Source organism: Pan troglodytes, chromosome 8, assembly GCF_028858775.2.
Source record: "Pan troglodytes isolate AG18354 chromosome 8, NHGRI_mPanTro3-v2.0_pri, whole genome shotgun sequence".
NCBI classification, from domain to species: domain Eukaryota; kingdom Metazoa; phylum Chordata; class Mammalia; order Primates; family Hominidae; genus Pan; species Pan troglodytes.
The window spans coordinates 116220277-116241283 of record NC_072406.2 but is presented as its reverse complement, the minus strand read 5'-3'; the positions used below and the strand labels follow the sequence as shown (position 1 = coordinate 116241283).

The 21007-nt window shown below is 38.5% G+C and overlaps 1 protein-coding gene across 5 annotated transcripts; it reads right to left on the bottom strand.

Annotated features, from left to right (window-relative positions):
• Window positions 1-625: 625 nt before the first annotated feature.
• SFR1 (SWI5 dependent homologous recombination repair protein 1) lies at window positions 626-5956 on the bottom strand. 5 transcript variants are annotated; one of them, XM_001135759.7, is made up of 4 exons: window positions 4854-5956; window positions 3924-4045; window positions 2886-3296; window positions 626-1499 (listed from the first exon to the last, which is right to left on the bottom strand). In XM_001135759.7, the coding sequence occupies exons 2-4, from the start codon at window positions 4017-4019 to the stop codon at window positions 1308-1310; spliced, it is 699 nt and encodes a 232-aa protein (XP_001135759.4). In that variant the 5' UTR covers window positions 4020-4045; window positions 4854-5956; the 3' UTR covers window positions 626-1307. The 5 variants fall into 5 exon arrangements, with proteins under 5 accessions (XP_001135759.4, XP_003312845.3, XP_009457474.4 ...); XM_003312797.6 differs by having other exon boundaries at window positions 4812-4871; XM_009459199.5 differs by lacking the exon at window positions 4854-5956 and adding an exon at window positions 4214-4837.
• Window positions 5957-21007: the final 15051 nt, after the last annotated feature.

Sequence of the window (21007 nt, the reverse complement as noted above, 5' to 3'; positions counted from 1 at the left end):
AAATTTTCAGAGACTGGCCCAGTTTGGGTCCTATCTCCATATATGGCCAAAATGATAGGTACAACTGTATAATTTGGCAGCAGAAACCCAACCTGTGGAGGTGGGTTCATAAATAGAATAACCAATCTAAATTTAACCCATTTCACAGATGAAGCTAGAAAGGCAAACAAATGCGAAGAACCTTATATGCCATGATACCTTCATGTGGGTGGGAGATAAGGAAATGTAGTTTTATAAGAAGTAGATGGTTTAGCCGGGTGTGGTGGCTCACGCCTGTAATCCCAGCACTTTGGGAGGCTGAGGCGGGCAGATCACCTGAGGTCGGGAGTTCAAGACCAGCCTAACCAACATGGAGAAACCCCGTCTCTACTAAAAATACAAAATTAGCCAGGGTGGTGGCTCATGCCTGTAATCCCAGCTACTCGGGAGGCTGAGGCAGTAGAATCACTTGAACCCCAGAGGCGGAAGTTGCGGTGAGCCAAGATCGTGCCATTGCACTCCAGCCTGGGCAACAAGAGCAAAACTCTGTCTCAAAAAAAAAAAAAAAAAAAAGAAGAAGAAGAAATAGATGGCTGTTTCACTAAATGATGAATATGCAAAACACATATGAAGAGACAGGGAAGAATATGGTTTTGGACATATAAGTTTAATTACCTGCTAGATTATCAGATGGAAATATGTGGTAAATGGATGGAAACAAGGTACACAAACTTAGGAGGCAGAAATTTTTAAACTTTAGGGTTAGACATTCACCAGATTGGACAATTTTTAACATTTAAAATAAAACTTTTTGTCATAAAAAACAAATGTATTAAAACTAGTTTCCAGAACTGCCCAAATGACTTTTTAAACATGACTTAAATGTCGTTTTGACAAATCTATCCAAAATACTAATTTTCCTTTTAGAACTTAGTTTATAATTTATATATTAAAGTGCCCTTAATTGATATTCATCGGGATACCTTCCTCTGAGCCCTAATGGTTTTGGGAGGCCTAGGCGGTGGATCACCTGAGGTCAGGAGTTCGAGACCCGCCTGGCCAACGTGGTGAAACCCAGTCTCTACTAAAAATGCAAAAATTAGCCGGGCATGGTGGCGGGCGCCTGTAATCTCAGCTACTCGGGAGGCTGAGGCAGGAGAATTGCTGGAACCCGAGAGGCAGAAGTTGCAGTGAGTCAGGATCGCACCATCACACTCCAGCCTGGGTGACAAGAGCGAGACTCAGTCTCAAAAAAAAAAAAAAAAGTGCCTAAGTATCTTTTAATTAAGTTGTCATTCTCAAAGATATTCTGGAGCAAAAATCAGGAATTAAACATCTATAAATTCTTCTTCACTTCTGTTATAGTGTAGTAATTTATCATCTAACCCACAGTGGTCTATCAATTGAGTAAGGCTTAGTTTCTTGTTCTCTTCAGACACAGCTGACTGCAACTCATAAAGCAAGAGCTGGCTACAGCTTCTCCACTTCTTTATTAACAACTGTAACTGAGACAGATCATTCTGAAACAGAAAAAAAAAACATGTATGTCAATAACTAGTCATGCTAGTTCAACTTAATTAAAGTTGTTAAATTAGTGGATGTGCAGGTTTAAAGGCTAACATACACAGGGATGAATGGGACTTCTATCTAGGAAAAAGTAGGATGGTCATATGTAGAATGGTTACGATGTCACTCAACTTGAGTTCTATGGCTATTTTGCTGGCTTAAGCTCTGGGCCATCTTTATGATAAGGGAAAAATCAAATCATTAAATAGGGCCAAAACTATGTCAAGAAGCAATAATACAGGGAAAAATCTACTGTATTACAACTGTACTTTTTAAAAAATGACACTATGCTTTCCACTAAATGTTGCTATGAACCTAAAACTGCTCTTTAAAATTACAATATTCAAGTTAAAAATATTTTTTTAGGCTGGGCATGGTGGCTCACACCTGTGATCCCAGCACCTTAGGAGGCCAAGGTGGGAGGACTGCTTGAGCCCAGGAGTTCAAGACTACACTGTGCAAAATACCAAGACTCTATGTCTACAAAAAAATAATTTTAAAAAATTAGCCGGGTGTGATGGCACATGTCTGTAGTCCCAGCTACTAGGGAGGCTGAGTTGGGAGGATCACTTGAGCCCAGGAGTTCAAGGCTGCAATAAGCTATGACTGCACCACTGCCCTCCAGGCTGGGCAACAGAGACCATGTCTCTAAAAAAAGAATGAATAAATAAATAAAATATATTTTTTCAACATTCAATACTCCTAAATTTTATTTTTTAAAAACTCCAAAATTTCAAGAGAACAAATGAGATACACTATCCCATCACTTATTCCACATAATTCAGGGAAAATGAGCTATTGCATATATATGAATTTTCCAGGTAATAAAGATTATTCTCCTTCCAAGTACCCAAGTTCTATTTAATTCAACCTATATGGGTTGAAATCTAAAATATAATATATATATTTTTTTTCTCAAATAAAATGGCTGAATCACATTAATTATTTGGGGGAGACACAAGATCATTACTGAAAATACCTTTTATTGTACTCTACAGCCCATTTTTAGTTTTACTAATTCACTGTCAGCTTTCACTTCTGTTCCCGTTGTACTTGCATCTAACATTTAATACTTCTAATATTGCTGTGGGCTAGAAACTAGAGAGAAAAGTTTAACTGCATATTAAATAAGAGCTGAGATTCTTAAAAAGTTTTACCTGGTGTTTAAGGGCCTTTTCTACTCTAAATCTGGAGTTGAATTAAAGCTGTTGGAAGCCAGGTTTCTGAATATTTGGCTTATTGCTTATTATGGTAAAAAAAAAAATTTCTATTTTTGAAATTACTTTCCTGCAATTTATGTAAAAATAAAAATTATGCAATGGTCCTGAAATTCTTCTCACCTTTGATCTATACATTTTGACTAGTTTTAGCCTCCGAAGAAGGTCTTCTTTCTCCTGAACCTGCTTCACCAATTTGGCTTTTTCATCGTTTAATCTTTGTTTAGGAAGCTTCTCATTCACAAACTCATTTTGGAGAGCACTGCATGATCCAGAATCAAGTGACTGAGATTCACAGACATTCAGATTCTTCAAAGTATTTTTCAAATTTGTATTTTCTTCAAATTCACTGTCTATATGTTTAAAACTTTCTTGAAATTCCAAACAGTTTTCCTCTGTGGAAGATGCTGGTTTCTCTGAAAAGGTCTGATCATTTTCTTCACTCTCTACTTTAAGACGTTTCACCACATTGTAAGAGGAATTAAATGAAAATCTTGTTTTCCTTAATCTTTCTCTAAGTGTTGCACTCATAGGCTATAAAGAGCACAAAACATTAAAAATGTGAATCAAGAAAAACATTCTTAATGTCAATAAATCACCAGAAATAAAGGCCTTCCATTTCTATGCTAGACACCACTAGATGGCTTTCTGTCTCCACATCTAAAGAAGGCATCACAAAATGACTTTAATTTCTGGAAGCTCCATTTGTTTTATTTCCTTTTTACTTCAGCAAGATCAACACCTTTCTAAAAGTGTTGAGAAGTTTATCCCAGTAATCAAGGAACATTTGTTCAGTAACAAGCACATGCCTGATAGTACTCCAGGTGCTTCAGAATTACAGAGTAAGGAAAAGACCTAGACTCTGCCACTAAAGACCTTCATAATAATATTGCACAGATGCAAACTTTCTCCATCTGGAGTATTGTAATAACCTAATCTGAAACTAACTGAAATGAATTCATTCAAGAGGAAAATATGGAAGGGGGCTGGTGGGTGTCATATATGTCACCTTAGAAGAAAAACAAAATTATTTAATAAAATGTCTACTTATTTATGCTACACATTATGTTAATTAACAACCTTCCGTAGAATTTAAACCACCACTGCCACAATACTTAGAAACACATAATGGATCCACTGGAAGAACAAAGACTTTCATACTTGTTTTCGGGAACTATTTGTATAGGGAGATGATGGATTCGCAGAGGCCTGAGGAGTGCTAGGTAAAACCACAGCTGAGTCTGACGGACTTTCCATCTTGAAAGTGAAATCTTGGTTTTTCTCTAAAAAAGAAAAATTATAAAATAATCGAATTAACCACACCTCTCTATAGTCGACTTGTATCAAATAATATATTGTATTGGTGTACAAAGCATCCACAAGTAAGCCAGATATTTCTTCTAATTTCACTTTGTAATTCATTCTTGCTCTTTTTGCAGTTTTCCATTTACCTTCCCACATAGGGACCACTAAGTTTTTCATGATACATCAACCAGCTAGTATCTCATAGTCACAAGACTCTCCTTGTTTTCGTTTCATCCACCAAAATATATTCAAATTCTGCCTTGGAAGTAGGGAAGAATAACAGCTTTAGATAATCAGGAATTCTTTATTATGACAGCTTCATAATTCAAGAAGCTATAGCCGAAACCTTGACTCAAAAACAATAGGACCTGAATGTCACCCATCCTGAACTCTACAAGCTGTGACTAGAACCCGTTACCCTGCCGGCCCGAGGCATAAGAAACACAGCGGAGACGCATTTAAGCCCGTCTGTAGCCTTTTAGTTTAAGCGGCGAACAGGGACTGAAAAGGAGAGTGGACTGAAATTGCTTCCTCCGACAAAGGCATCAACTTTTGAGGGCCAACCAGGGGCGGGAGTCGTCCCCTCCTTCCCCCCGTTGCAGAAAGCCCACTAGTTCCCCGGAGACCCCAGGCATAAGGTGAGGTTGAGTTCCCCAGACCCGGAAAGGGAGCTCAACTCGACTCCACAGCCGACTCCCGGGGAAGCCCAGGTGTCAGGGATCCCCCTTCCCCTCAGCAGAGTACCTCCCTCCGCCATTCCCAGCGAGAGCAAAAAAGCGCGCGCACCTGCGGCCGTAAATCGATCCTGTGGCAGGGGCGGGGCCGTGCGGTAGGCGGAAAAGACGCGCAATTGGCCAGATTGACTGACGCGCGAGGCGCCGCTTCACTCAGCGACTCAGAGCGGTGGGACTGCGCGCGCGCCTCCGCCAGCGGGTGGTTGGGGCGGGGCTTGGCCCACACGATGGGAGGCCCAGACGCATGATTGGCAGAATTAACCGGTGCGCGCGGCTCTCCCCGCCCAGCGCCCGAGAGCAGCGTGAGTGCGCGCGCGCGCGGCCGCGATCCGCAGCAGGTCTTCGGGGCGGGCGAGGCTGAGCTTCGGAATGTCAAACCAATCCTGAGGGGGGCGCGCTTCCGTTCGCGGCTTCTGTTGCCTTATTTTCAACCGCCTTCCCTTCAGGCTTCCTTGTTTTTGTGCGTCTGTGAAGTGCGCCTGAAAGTGCCTCTCCCCACCCCCGCCAGCCCGCCGCCTCCATTCTCTGGCTCCAGTGAGTCTCCTCTCCCTGCTAGTCACAGAGAAGGCTTTACTCAGACGCGGGGCGGCCAGAAGCCGCACGGCTGGCTGCATGTTAGATTTACAGCTTGTGGACTCCCCAGAGGCAGAGACCACGAAAGAACAGCGTTGGTTGGGTTCCAGCCTATTCCAGCGTGGTGGTTCCAGAGACCACAAAAGAACAGCGTTGGGTTCCAGCGTTGGGGTCCACATTTCAAACATGTTAGAAATCTATCCGAGAGTCCCGGCACTTTAGCTGAGCTCGTCGCTAGCTTTTTTGGCTGCCGCAAACTCGGCGGTCCCGTCGCGAGGTTTTTTGTTGTTGTTGTAAACAAAAAACCGTTTCCGTACCTCAGTATGCAGGCTCCTTAGCGTGACCTCAAATCTTTTACTCAAATCTGAGGGAAAATGTAGCCCAAGGAAATTTGTTGTGGCGCAACACAGGAAGCAGAACAATCACTACATGAGATTGTGTCGGTCCAAAATTCACGTTTGAGACCGACAGGGCCCTTGCTGGCCACCGGGCAGCAGCATCCTCAGTCGAGAAAATCCCCCCCCCGCTTCCAGTATGGCGAGGTTCTGTTGCTACGCGACGACAAAGTTAGCTACATTGGGTGGAGCACTGGGTTTAGGGAAAGAGTTGAGTAACTTCTGAGTCACGTGGAAGTTGGGAATTTCCAGGGGCCAGTGTTTTCAGTCCTCTTATTGAATGGCCATTTTAAACATTGATATCGTCTCTTTACTATTAATAACATCTGACAGTAGTGGCTTAGAAGTGGCCAAAAGGGAGTTACCTGAGTCTTAAGCAGTCAGGTGTAATAATTACAGAACCTGAGGACTACCTAAGGGAATGATTAGGGGCGTACACGTTACGGTCAAATTGTCTAGGTTCAAATCCTGGCACCATACTTTATGTGCTTCTTAATGAGGTGATTCTGTGCCTCAGTTTCTTCACCTCTTAATATGGGATTGGAGAATTAAATGAGAACTGGTGAGAGGCAGCTGGAACAGAGCTAGGTATCTAGGAAGCACTCAGTAGTTATTTTATATATGCAAGTGTATTCACCATTCCCTAATGGATTTAAGGGAATGTATCACCTTCAGTTTCACCCCTTGATTTATCTCCCACCCCCAAAAAAAGCACATATATTTTTAAAAGATGCTGTGATCTGTAAGATCCCACACAATATAAACCATAAATAGCAGAAAATGTAGAGCCTCACATATGATTAATAATACATATTTCGCTCCTAAAATTTTTTAAAATTACATAAGTTAACCCCAGGGAATTTACAAAGGGGAAGAGAGAACTCATGATTTTGTGATAAAGGTGTTACTCACCTCACCAAGCTGCAGGTCTCAGTCTGTACATTTATTTCTCCCTTTACTCATCCATTGGCATCAGTTAATCTCAAAGAAAAAGCAGAATGATTTGTCCTGACACTAGAAGCACAGTGCAGACTCTGCATATTCTTTATACCTCCCGGCATAAGGGCGAGTTGTTTTTATGAGTCTCTAAAATCAGCAGCTCCCAAATCCTTTTACCGTTACAACCTAAGCTTAGAGCTGTGTTTTTCCTGGCTGCAGAAAGGAAAACAACATTTTGCCTTGCAAATGCTCTGACTTGCTTATTATGTGAACTGGTATCTTAAAATGGGATTGTTTGGCCAGATTTTCAAAGAACTTCAGAACATATACTCAGAAAAACCCGTATTTCAGAAATGTGCATTTGTTGATCTACATCTCTGGCTTTCATGCATTATTAGAACTGAATTATCTCCCTGTACATGAGTTTGTATTTTACTTAACCTTTTCACATAACAAATTGGAAACCCAGTTTCCTCTCGGTTTCATGTCAGAGATCTGGAATATAGCCCCCATACTTTTAATTGTACCTTTAGATAAAGCATAGCGTACATTTCAATGTCTTAAGTGACTTCAAATCTATTAGCCTGTGAAGACTTTGGTGTTTCTGACACAGGAGATTGTATGTTTCGTATGAAACTTTTCAGGCAGGAAAAAATACTGGCCCAGTGAGCCAGGAAGCAAAGACTCCTTACCCTGCCATAGAGAACAATTTAAGCAGTAGACTCCAATAATAATAGTAATTAATATCAACTTAAGTCAGGCTTTCCTTGTGTTTTAAAATTTCTTCAATACCCAAGGCTACTGTTGGCTACTTTGTTACTCATCAGGGAGTGGTAAAATGCTTCGTTCTTGTCTGTAATTATTGTTGGTGGGATGATGATATAGACCTAAAATCTTTATGAGGTTTTTAAAAAAATTTTTTTATTCTTATTCTTGTCTAATGGCAAGAAAAGAATAGTAAATAGTCTCTCAGTCTCTCTCTCTACCTATACAAAAAAGCACAAACACACGTACTTTTTAGCCATAATTAAAATGTTCATTTTAATTTTTAAATTCTCAGCTTTAGTATTATTTTTTAATCTTAACAATAGTCTCAAGCTAACTTAAATTATATTACCATAGACTTTTCTGTATTGACAAAAATTTTTGTGTCATGTAGACATAACTAGTATCCATAGGTTTTTTTTTAAAAGAAACGAATACATAGGCCGGGTGCAGTGGCTCACGCCTGTAATCCCAGCACTTTGGGAGGCCGAGGCGGGCTGATCACAAGGTCAGGAGTTCAAGACCAGCCTGGCCAATATGGTGAAATCCTGTCTCTACTAAAAATACAAAAATTAGCCGGGCGTGGTGGTGGGCGTCTGTAGTCTCAGCTACTTGGGAGACTCAGGCAGGAGAATCGCTTGAACCTGGGAGGCGGAGATTCGGAGATTGCAGTGAGCCGAGATCACACCGTTGCGCTCCAGCCTGGGCGACAGAGACTCCTTCTAAAAAAAAAAAAAAAAAGAAACAAAGATAAAAATATACGCTTCTGAAACTAGGATTAAAATCCACTTGGGTGAGGAATTGTGTAAAATCCACATGATTCTGTTGATTTATGATGTCCATTAGGACAAATTAAACAAACTAAATTTAATACAAATTTATAACACAAGAAAATCTGCCAAATTCTCTTAACTGACTTTCAACACTTCTTATGACATTTGTACATAAGTTGAAAATGCCCTTCAAAAACTCTTCTCTGAGTTTCTCTTGCCGTGAATTCAAGTCGCATCTTATAGACCCATCCATGGTAAAGTGATGTTTTAGTGCTGTGTAATTTCATAAATTTCTCTTTGAGAATAATTGACAAATATTTCTATTTTTTTCTCTATTACCTTAACGATCTCACATGGAATTCCATAATGTGTAATGGCTGCACTTGTAGAGACTTTGTTACCAAACATTGACCTTTATGATTTAACTATTTCATATTCTTTAGCCAAGATATGCAAGAGAGGGTTTTATTATCAACTTCAAGAGAAAAGGGCCCTTGACATAGCTGTTAGGCATGCCGGAGCGATTGCCTCACTGAGTAGGATGGTTACTTAGAACACGGAGATACGGAGAGGATCAGTATTATTAGCACAATGAAACCTTTCCATCACCAGGCAGCTAGAAAATGTATCTAATAACTAATATTCAGGACAATGTACTAAACAAGAACCTAAAAAGCTCCCTTCACCTGAATTTCCTGTCCTTTTATTCTCCCAGATCTGGCATTTTGTCAAATCCATTAGAGACTAGAGAGGCAATAGTGTCTATGATTCACTGCTGTTACTGGGTGTGTTCCCTTGGAGAAGAATAGAGTGATTCAGGTTAGATTAATAATGGTGAGGGAGAAGGTAGGGCAAGTGGGTGGAGGGGGAGGGATAGTGGCATAGGAGTTAGATTCTTAAAAGGTAATGGGAATAAAAGTACTGCTCAGGGCCACGTTCTTCTCAGACTCTTTATTAAATGTCACTCCTGCATTTATTTGGAGAAAAAAAAAAGCATTACATGTCAGCAAATCCTTAAGCAAGAGAACATGTCTTCTAATCATCTTTAAACACCTTGAAGTTTGAGGAAACAACCCCCAAGATAATTTTACAGTATTGAAATCTGTTTAAAGTGCCGACAAACAAGTCAACTCAGTTTTCTACCCTTGCCTCTCATTCCTGTTTCAGTCTTGAGGGTATAAAAGGTTTCTTCTTGGTGGTATTTTTTAGATGGGGGAGCAAGGGTGTCTAAAGGTGCCAGGAAAATAGGGAATTAAGAGACCATATTCTAGGATACTACTGATCTTCGTGCTTCTGCTCTTCCACCTCTTGGCAAACTTTGATGATAAGTATAGTAGAGAAAATCCGTGAATTTAGCCTAACCAGAAATTTTCTGGCTCACGTCAGGAGCTGAGAGCTAGACTGAAGTTTAATCCCTTTCCCACCACTCTACCAATCAGGAGAAAACACTACGTCTCCACTCCCAAAGGCAAAGTAACATTACATTAACACCATCAACCTTTAGGAGCAGCGTCAAACCTGCTGAATGCAGAGCCCCTGACCAGGACTTCTGAAGCCCCCGTGAGGACCAGGTGGAGAGGCATGATCAAAGACGGGCAAGGTGGCTTGAGCAAAGACACCTCTTCATGGATCCTCTCCCTTCCACCTGCAAGATTGTGTCGAGTGCTCATGTCCCCCATACTGTGTCTAAATTATACCACTTGTCAGTGACAGCAACATCACTCAGCTCTCCAGCTCCATGACACATCTGTGGCTACCCACATATAATGTATAAAGTTTAATGATGATGCTGGTGATCCTCAACTAGCAAGTGATATTATTACTTTTTGATACTAAAAATATGTCTTTCTTACAGATACTAAAAATATGTCTTTCTTACAGAAATAGGATCTTGGAAAAGAAGTATAGAATAAAAAATCATTCACTCTGACATAGTCCTCTAAGATTTCACCCAGCTATTTAGACTTTATTAGCGCAAGATTAAGACAGATAATACTTTTCCTTCAACAATGTAAACCTTTAATTCAAACCTTTCCAAACTGTCCCACCCCACAAAGTTTCCCCTTATGTTCCACTCTGGTTGTTATATCATCTATCAAGCACATTATCTAAGCTATTTTTCACTTGATTTAAGTACCTACCTCTGAGTCAACTTGTCCTCTTCTTACAGCCACTTTGAAACCTTTCTTTTATTATTATTATTTTAATCAAGAGAAGGGTGATTTAAACAATTGTTTTCTAACACTCCCTACTACATGGGAATGATGGCTTAATATATCTCCATTTTACTGTTTAGTCCCTTTCTTCTGCTCTGGTATGACATGAATCTACACCCTTTTATGAATGCTGGATATTGAAAACACACCTCTGTTGCTGAAGGTCTGGTGTGAAGGGAATTCATACTAAGCACAGGAATAACACCCACCAGCAAAGATGGTCTTTAGGATGGTCAGGCTTTTGGAGGCCTGTCATTTGGCAAACAGCATCCCATGATACCAAAGAATACAGGTTTGGGTTTTGGAGGCCAGGCAACTAATTACGTCCAGATTTGTTAAGCAAATTCCTATGAAACTATGAGGTACCGATAGGTTAAAAAAAAAAAAAAAAAGCAAGCATTACTACAGGTTGGCATTGTCTGAAATGCTTTCCTAGTCTAACTCTGGAGAATTAAAATAGAGATTTTAAACCTGCATGTACAAGTTTAGGATTTTTGTAAAGCTGCCAAATCTTTAATGTAACAATAATTAGCATAAAGCTTGTGTAATTAAGTTGCCCTGAAAAGAATGAGTTTGAATCTTTTGCAAGATGTCTCTCTTATTTAAAAAAGCAGTTTTACCAGTATATATTATTTTCACTCAGAGCTGTTTCCCACAGGTTTTGAAGAGATGTAAAGCTGACTGTGTTTTATTTCAGTAATTGTCTGCAAGGATAGCAGTTTATTTTCAGTCACTAGTTTTTGGAATGAATCAATCAACCACATTTGCCCACCAATATCTCTATGAATACTTTTCATTTTTATAGTTGAGAAGAATCAGTTTTATTGCTCCCCTCAATCTAGATAAAATTCCTTCGTGCTCAGAATGGGATTAAGTCCCCAAATCAAATGTGAGAAAGAGAAATTCAAACATATCAAGCACTAGATGCAGTAAGCCAGTACCTATAGCGACTTGATTTTGATGGGTGAAAAATAGCATGTAATCACAGGTTTGAACCACTACAGGTAAGAATTACATGGACTACTGAGAATACTTATGAAGCTGAAATTAAACATTTGCATACTAATTAACAGTTCTCAAGGCAAGTCTTAGAAACCCCTCAACTTCCAATCAATAACTGCTCAAACTGAGATTACAGGAAGCTTTCTTGGACTACTGTGTTCATAACTGAAGTCAGTTGTCTTGAGTGTTCAAATATTTTCTGCCAAGAATTATGCAGGAGGAGAGGGAAGAATTGAGGAGGTAGGGGCAGTAGGGAAGGAAGGGAGGGAAGGGGGCTATATTTACTACATGTTTCTTGCCCTTAAGCAGAACAAAACTAGTGTTCCAAAATGATGTTTTTCATAACAAATTACTGATTACTAGGCTCATTTACTCCATACTAAAGTTATTCTGCAGATTTGACCTGTGTTTTAAGGCCTCAGCATCAGCTCAAACACCAAGAATCCTGGGCACGCTTAATTTGGGCTAAATTCTGACAAAGTCATGATTTCTTTCTTAATGAGAAATGTATTCGTCATGTTCTTAAGGCCTTTTGATACATTTGAATTAAAAGGATTATGGAAGTTCAAGATTTTGTGTTTAATACAGGTATAAGCATGCATTACAGATACATGTGTACTTTCTTAGCACTGGTGGAATATTATAATGATCAGGTTAAACTTGATTATACCTTGTAACTTAGATAAGCCATTTCACAGTAGGTGAAATTTTGAATGAGTAAAGCCATAAAGCCACAGACCTTACTTATTTGTTTTTTTGTTTTGTTTTTTTTTTTCATTCCAAATCTTGTCTTTGTTGAGTTTTTTTGCTGTATGGAGTCAATTGGGGATTAAATGGGCTGTGGTCACAAACTGTGAAGGTGAGGTTGCTTAAATCTGTACTAAACATGAGATAATCATGGGTTGTCAGTTTAAATTGAGGAAAATTGGGAAGTCTTTGGAATTTTTGTTTGAATACAAGTTTTGGTGAATAAAAATGACACTCATTGATGTTTACAACATTTTTCTCCAAGTCATTCATTCTCTTGGAAATATGGCTGCAGCAAGGGATAGGCCTGAGTCAGAGCATCTGAGTTATTTACTGACCCTATCACTAAAAACTAATGAGCTGTATTGACTTTGGGGGGTTCAATTCAGTTTTCTCATCTATAAATTGTGAAGAGAAAAGTGATCTTTCCGTGGCTCTGAGTTAGTTCCTACAATTCCAGGTGGGGTCATTTTGGTACACCTGAAATTACCGCTTCCCACCAGAGTGTTAAATGAAGTTACGGGTAAAATTCTCTATAGAAATAACCATTATGATAATACGATGGAAGATGTATTAGGTGCTGTAGATGGAAAAATAAATATATTCTTTAGGAGTTTACAAATGGACACCAGTATTTATCACATTGATTAAACCAGAGCCAGCTCTGGGAAAAACTAGCACACAGAAGTTTTTGTTTTTTTTTTCCAGTGACCTTTCTTTCCTCTTCGCAGGCCTCCCACATTATCCTAATCGAACCCTTTCAAGCCCAGGGTTTTAGGCTACTCTCATCAACCACCTCTTGCCATTGCAGGGCATACTCCAAGTTATTTTGCTTACTTGTACTGTCATCTTCTGGAACTCATGTCCCTGTCTTTATTAACACTGGATGCATAGAGTTGGTGCTCAATAAATGTTTTGAATGGGTGAATTTCAGAATGAATTGATTAATTATTTAATCAGTAATTCAGAAAGTGAGCATCCCAAAATAAGAAGAGGAAGTGATGCTGTAGCAGTCTCCAGGGAAGAGTATTTTTGATGCAACTGATACCTTGTGTAACAGCTTCTCTAAGGGGAAAACTGTTCCTCAAATCTAATATAAACCTTTCAGCTGTATGTTTTCTAATTATTTCTTATCATTGCTTTGTATTGTTCTGTCATTGGACCAAGGAAGATTACTTTTACCAGAGTAGAAACATACAGGAAACATGTGGTTCCTTTCCAGATGATGATATTGGCCATCTTTGAAAGTGGTGCCTTTGTTCACAATGGGATGGGTTTTAACAGCTTTGTCTTTTCTCCCCCTTACCCAAATCTTCTGTGAGAGGTAGTATAATTTTTAGTCTGTGTAGCCAGGAAATAGAGTGAAAGTAAATTAAGTTTGTGGAAACCAACCATAACTTCAGCCTAAGGAAAACAAGTCAGATACTACAGCAGGAAATAGATATATGTTGGGTGGTGTACAAAGAATACTAATTTTTATTCCACAATGCATACGTGTATCAAAACATCACATTGTACCCCATAAATATATACAATTATTATTTGTCAATTAAAGTAAAATAAAAGTTTAAAAATGAATCCTGATTTTATTAATTCTGCAAACTGTGCTGTATACCTGTAGTACAACTTCTGAAAAAGGTGGAGAAATGTGCATCCTTTCAGGGATAACATAACAAGGTAAATAAGTTTAATTTTTTTATCTGAAAAATTGAGGTTACTATTTGATTTTCTTCATTTCTCCACTTTATTTGCCTGCATATGTCCTGTCTCTCACTCCTCTTCAACATCACTGCTGCTGTTCGAGCTCAGGTCCAGCCTGCCTGCCTGCAATAGCCTCCTGACTGGTTTCCTGACTTCTGGGTTTTTCTTCCACTTTTCCTATACCATCCCATTTCTCATGCCCATCAATTCTCTACACTGCTGCTAGAAAGATCTTTTTAAAGATATTAAAATCTTCCAATAACTCTCAATTCTCTTTAGGATAAATCCAAATTCCTTACCAAATCACTCATGCATATCTTTCCAACTTCATCTTGTGCCACTCCCTGCCACCCACCCTGCACACCAGCTTTACCGAATTATGTGCTTAAAATTCCCAGAATGGACCAAGCTCCTCTCCTTATCATCTTGCTACTTCCTTCTGCCTGGAAGACACAGGCATGTGTATGCGTGTGCGCACACACACAAACGTACACACACATATGCTTTCATCACCTGGCTAATGTCTACTCCAATCTCAAGATTAGGACCTTGTGTCAAAATCCCCACTCCCTCTCACTTGCTTCCCAATGGCCCACATTCTCCTTTTATTCTTTTCCTCCTCAGAATCTTCTGGCTAGAGTTAGATGCCTTTCCTTTTCCATGGTACCCTGTAGGTGTCATAATACATATTTACCATGAGCTATTTGAGAACAGGAACTGTGTCTTTGATCTCTATATCTGCAACCCCCACAACAAAAAGCTTAGCAGATTTTTTTTTGGGTTCAAGCAGAAGATGAAGTGCTAAGAATACACAGGGAAAGTCCTAAGGGAGTTCAGAGAAGATTGAGTCAAGGAACACTTCATGGAAAAAATGGTATTTGAGTTGTATTTTATTGTCGCCACAATAATCTCGATAGACTCTTTTTGCTTTTCAATCAACATTTTAAAAAAATTGTTAAAACTAACTCTGTAAAATATATTCTATAAGTATACAAACCTGGTAACAGAACACAGATCTCCCTTGGGTGATATAATAATAGATTTATGATCGAGAGGTTTTTAAACACTTTCCTAAGGGCTGATTGACAGGTATATATAACATCATAGGTTGGTATTTTCCACTCTTATTGGGTCATAGAGAAGAAAGCAGAAGGTAGCAGTTAAGGGAATGTACACTAGAGTTAGACATACCTGGATTTAAATCTCAACTCTGCCCTTATAAAGTCTATTGATGATAATCTCCCTAAATGTTTCCTCATATATTAAACGGGGTAATAATATCTACTCCATTAAATGTGATGCTGCAAATAAAGCGATTAACACAGAACTTGGCATATAGTGACACTCAACATAATGGTGGTGAAGGTCGTTGTGGTAGAAGTGGTGGTTACCTTGAAGCCAGGGATGGAGATAGGTGGATGGGGCAGTACAAGAGAGAGATGCTTGATGACAGTTTTCTTATCTCTTTCATTTAGGCACAATGTCTCAAATTGTGCTCCAAGGGCACAATGGTTCTATGAACTGGTCTAAGGTGTTTCACAGGTAAAATAAAATTAAGGTGATATTTTCCAGGCTTGTAGAAAAAATTAAAAAGAAGTAGAATGTTTTCTATTTTAATTTTTTTCGATGTCTTTTCCTTAAAACTTTAGTGTCTGCAAGTGGATGACAGCAGATAACAGAATGGATAGTTTACAAATAAATATTAACAAGAAAGATCAGTAAACTGATTTATTTAGTTTTAGTTTTTGTTTTTTTGAGACACGGTCTCACTCTTTCACCCAGGCAAGGCTGCAGTGACACGATCATGGCTCACTGTAGCCTCAACCTCCCAGGCTCAAGGAATCCTCCCACCTCAGCTCTCCAAGTAGCTGGGACTATAGGTGCATGCCACCATGTCAGCTAATTTTTTTTTTTTTTTTTTTTTGAGACAGAGTCTCGCTCTGTAGCCCAGGCTGGAGTGCAGTGGTGCGATCTCAGCTCACTGCAACCTCTGCCTCCCAGGTCCTGGCTCAGGCAATTCTCCTGCCTCATCCTCCTGAATAGCTGGGATTATAGGCACGCACCACCATGCCCAGCTAATTTTTGTATTTTTAGTAGAGATGGAGTTTCACCATGTTGGCCAGGCTGGTCTTGAACTCCTGACCTCGTGATCTGCCTGCCTCAGCCTCCCAAAGTGCTGGGATTACAGGCATAAGCCACCGTGCCTGGCCCATGCCAGCTAATTTTTTAAATTTTTGTAAAGATGAGGTCTCACTATGTTGTCCAGGCTGGTCTCGAACTCCTGGTCTGAAGTGATATTCCCTCCTTAGCTTCTCAAAGTGCTGGGATTACAAGTGTGAACCACCATGTTCAGCCTGATTTATTTTAAATGTTTGTTCAACATTCAACAAATATTTATTTTTTAAAAGGTTGTGTGTGTATCTGTTTTGTAAAGATTCATACACATGTAATTTAGTCATTTTTCTTGCTAGTATTATTGCTCCTAGTTCATTCAACAAAACCAAATATGGCTGCATTTCATGCTGTTCTGCAAAGAGCACCATGACATCCCCATGCTTGACCAGGAGTATGTGATCTGCTAGCCATCATCCCACTGTCTGAAGCTTTGGAGCCCTGGTTTTTAAGACATACTTTAGATTTTATTGCAATTTCTATGGAAAGCCCAATCATTCCTCTCCTCATTCCTCTTACATTAGAGGAGCACTTCTTTACAGATACAGATTTTAAAAACAAAGAAAATCTTTGTTGCTGCATGTATTATTTGTGCCATATACCATGAATAAAAGAGTACGTCTATACCTCCTGGAGTCACTCACTGTCCATTGGGATATTCCAAAGAGTTGGAATAAGAAGACATGGGAAATAGAAAACATACCCTGCTCCAGCCATACTCTGTACAAGTCATCCCCAAGAAGAGAAAACCAAGCTGTTCACAGTTAATGATTGAACAAGGTTTGGAAACCACAGATGATTAATTCTTGACTCATCTTCCTCTCAGAAATCCTCTGAGACTCAGAGTAACTTGTCTATTGCTTGTTCTTGATAAGGAATGAATCTAGAACATTTATATGTGTTGACAAGCCTGACAGATTTCTGAGGACTGTAGGGAGTCAATCTGTCAAATAGCCCTGGGCAGCTCTCATATCATGGTATGGCTCAGTGTTACTTCTTCCGTGTTTATCCTAGTAAGTCTTCTATGTTTATTCAGAGGTATGGAAGATAAGAGATTGGGAAGGCTCATTATCCAGACACAAATGGAAAGGCTTAAAGGACATGGCATACGTTTTTGGACCCAAGTCCAGCTTTTCCAGGTGGTCTCACCCTGCTGAGGGTCTGGATGAACCTTACTTCAGTTTAAATGAAGTTTCATTCTAGCAAGTGGTTATTTACATTCAGGAAGCTATCATAGTCATAAATTTAATTGGTATTTTTATTAATTGTTTGTCTCAATTGCTGGCTTTACTGCATTAAAGTGAATCTAACATGTGAACAAAAGCTAGGAATAGCAACCCATCTTCCTAATGCTTCTGTACCTAGACCACAGTTGTATTCATTTTAAAAAATCTAGATGGTAAGCTCTGGTTTGAAACAAGAATAATTCAAAACGCTTTTGGAAAAGTTTCCTGGAAGACTCATCTTCTTTATTGTAGCTATGTGAACCCTGATATTGTTAAATATACCACAAAGAAATCCTTAAGTCCACAAAATCTTTTTCTACACTTTATCAGCTTTGCACTTAAGGAATTAGAATCTTAACATTTTTTATTCCTAAACAAAAAAACTAGTCAAATCTCTAATGTATACAAAGAATGACCAAACTGGGTTTATTACAGGAGTGCAAGGCTGGTTTAATATTTGATTATCAACATATTAACAGAATAAAAAAATTGAAAGTTATATGACTATCCAAATCGATGATTAATAAAAAGCATTAATAAAGCTCAACATTCATTCATGTTTTTTAAAAAAGCAAACTAGTGATTAAAAGGAACTTCTTTATATGATAGATTTAATCAAAAGATCTACGATAAATATAGTAATGAAATGTTGAAAGTTTTTCCCCTAAACTTGAGAATAATAAGCATGCTTGTTATTATCATTTCTATTCATCATTGTACTGAAGCTCCTACAAAGTATAATAATAAGAAAAAGATACAAAAGAATAAGAATTGGAAAGGAAAAAATAAAACTCATTATTTGCAGGAGATATGATTGAGTAGATACAAAATCTGAAAGAATATACAAATAAATTGTTCAAAGTAATATGTGAGTATAGCAAGTTTACTACATACAAGGTGAATATAGTAAAAAAATCTATTAGACTTCTAAAAGAAAATAAAATTTCAAAAGACATTGTTTCCAGTAGCATCAAAAACATGAAATACCTAGGAAAGACATAAAACCTCTACACAGAAAACTATGAATGATGAACTATAAAACATAAAAACGATGTATTTATAAAACATGTAAGTATATAAATGATAAATATTAAAACAAAATATATGTTCATAACGCATATAAACTATAAAATACATAAAACACTAAAACATTATTACAAAAAATTATAGACCCCAATAGATGGAGGCATAGACAGGGTTCATGAATTGGAAGACTCCATGTTTTACAGATGTTGATTCCGGCTTGAGCACAGTGGCTCATGCCTGTAATCCCAGCACTTAGGGAGGCCAAGGCAGGCAGATCACTTGAGGTCAGGAGTTCAAGACCAGCCTGGCCAACATGGTGAAACCCCATCTCTAGTAAAAATACAAAAATTAGTCAGGCATGGTGGCACACACCTGTAACCCAGCTACTTAGGAAGCTGAGGCAGGAGAATTGTTTGAACCCAGGAGGCGAAAGTTGCAGTGAGTGGAGATCACGCCCGGCACTCCAGCCTGGGCAACAGAGCGAGACTCTGTCTTAAAAAAAAAAAAAAAAAAGATGTTGATTCCCCTCAAAATGATACATGGATTTTGTGCCATTTCAATTTTTAAAAATTCTTGACGTGTGTGTGTGTGTGTGTATGTATACGTATGCAATTGACAAGCTGATTCTGAAGTTTAAAATGCAAAGACCCAAGAACAGCCAACATGTCTTGAAAAAGAACAAAGGGGGAATAAATTGCTTTTCTAGATATCTTAATAGCTAGGCAGTGTGGAATTAGAGCAAAGATAGATGAATAACAGTGAAACAAATAGAATCCAGTAACATACCCTTGCATGTGTAGGGACTTCATTTGTGATAATGGTGGCACTGCAGAGAAATGAGGGAAAGAATTATCTTTTTATAATGGTTGTAGGTCAATTGAATAGTCATATGGAAAAAAACGAAACTTGACCTATACCTTACATCATACACAAAAATCAGTTCCAAGAAGTTTTAGACCCAAATGTGAAAAAAAAATTTAAGTGACAACTTAGGAGATTTATACAAAAGAATATCTTCATGACTTTGGGAAATGGAAGGATTTCTAAAGTAGAACACAAAACACACTGATCATTAAGGAATTAATTAAGTGGACTGTATTAAAATAAAGAATTCTGGGCCAGGCACAGTGGCTCACACCTGTAATTCCAGTGTTTTGCAAGGCTGAGGCAGGAGGATTGCTTGAGCCCAGAAGTTTAAGAACTGCCCGAGCGACATAGCAAGACCTCATCTTAAAAAATTTTTTTAAATTAAGAATTCTGTTTATTGAAGACATTTTTAAAAGTTGAAATGGGAGCCACAGACTGGGAGAAGGTATTTACCACATATATAGCAGATAAAGCAAACGAATAAGAAAAAGACAAACAATCCCAACTTTAAAATGGCCAAGAGAATTGAATAGGCACTTCACAAAAGAGAATATCCAAATGATAGCCAATCAATGTATGAAAATATAGGAAACCTCATTAGTAATCAGGGAAATTCAAGTTAAAACCACAAACAAATACCACTACACACCCACCAAAATGGCAAAAATGAAAAAGATTAACCATAACAAGTGTTAATGTGGAAATAGAGCAACTGGAACTATTGCGGAAAATCTGGCATTATTTACTAAAGTTAATATATGTACCCTAATATTCAGTAAGTATACCCCTAGGTATAAATCCAGTGAGAATTTTGTACATATACTCAACAAAAGACATGTCCAACAATGTTTGTAGCATCATTTGTCATAATAGTCAAAGTCTGGAACTAACTCAAATGCCATCGACATTGTGAAAGCAAAATAAATCTCAAGACCCCAAAATCACTAAGCCAAAGGGAAAAGTCATGCTGGGAACTGCATCAGGCAAACCTGCCTCCCATTTTATTTCTAAAAAGAGAGCTATAAAGATTAAAAAAAAAAAAAAAAAAAAAAGCTACGTACCTTCCCCACATTTTGCCCACTAGGAAATTCCTTGTGGGCCCTAAGGTCTTTACCCTAAAATGGTTCTGTTGAATTTTACCCTGACAATGTATATTGATTGCTTATCTTCACAGGTGCGGGGCAGAACTGGGAAGTCATCCCTCTGCTCACCTGACACAAATGCATTATCTGACTGCTTCCTCTAATGTAAAATGCAGATTCACTGAACTAGGTGAATGTATAAGTGACTATTTCTCTACCCACCTCTCACATGTAAATTGTTATTTGGTCAAAGGCTGATCAAAGACTCAAAAGAGTGCAACCATTTATCTCTCTTATCTACCCACATCTTTTACAAATGTCTTCCTCTTTCCCCAGTATCCACCCTTTCCCCTTTAAATATTGATGCCCTCAAAATCATGTTTGGAGAAAGGTACAGGCCTACTTCCCTGGCACGCATCCTGAACCTTGGCAAAATAAACTTTCTAAATTGATTGTGACCTGTCTCAGATACTTTCGGTTTACAACACAGAATATATAATAAATTTAATGTAATACATTCATACAGCAGAAAACTTCACAGCAACAAAAATAAATTACACACAACAACATGGATGAATCTCATAAATATAATGTGAAGCAAAAGAAGCCAGATACAAAAGATTACACACTATGTGATTTCCGTTTTACTATTTCAAAAGCAGACAAAATTAATTTATTGTGTTAAATGCTTCTAAAAAGTGGGCTTCTGAGGTGCTAATAAC

What these genes read in the sequence shown, in the direction of transcription:
- SFR1 (XM_009459198.5), bottom strand. Translation starts at nt 4,244, where the DNA reads ATGAAAAACTTAGTGGTCCCTATGTGGGAAGGTAAATGGAAAACTGCA. An exon ending in CAAATAGTTCCCGAAAACAA is followed by an intron (nt 3,297 to 3,923) that starts GTATGAAAGTCT and finishes TGCTCTTTATAG; the next exon opens with CCTATGAGTGCAACACTTAG. An exon ending in TCAAAATGTATAGATCAAAG is followed by an intron (nt 1,500 to 2,885) that starts GTGAGAAGAATT and finishes TTTCTGTTTCAG; the next exon opens with AATGATCTGTCTCAGTTACA.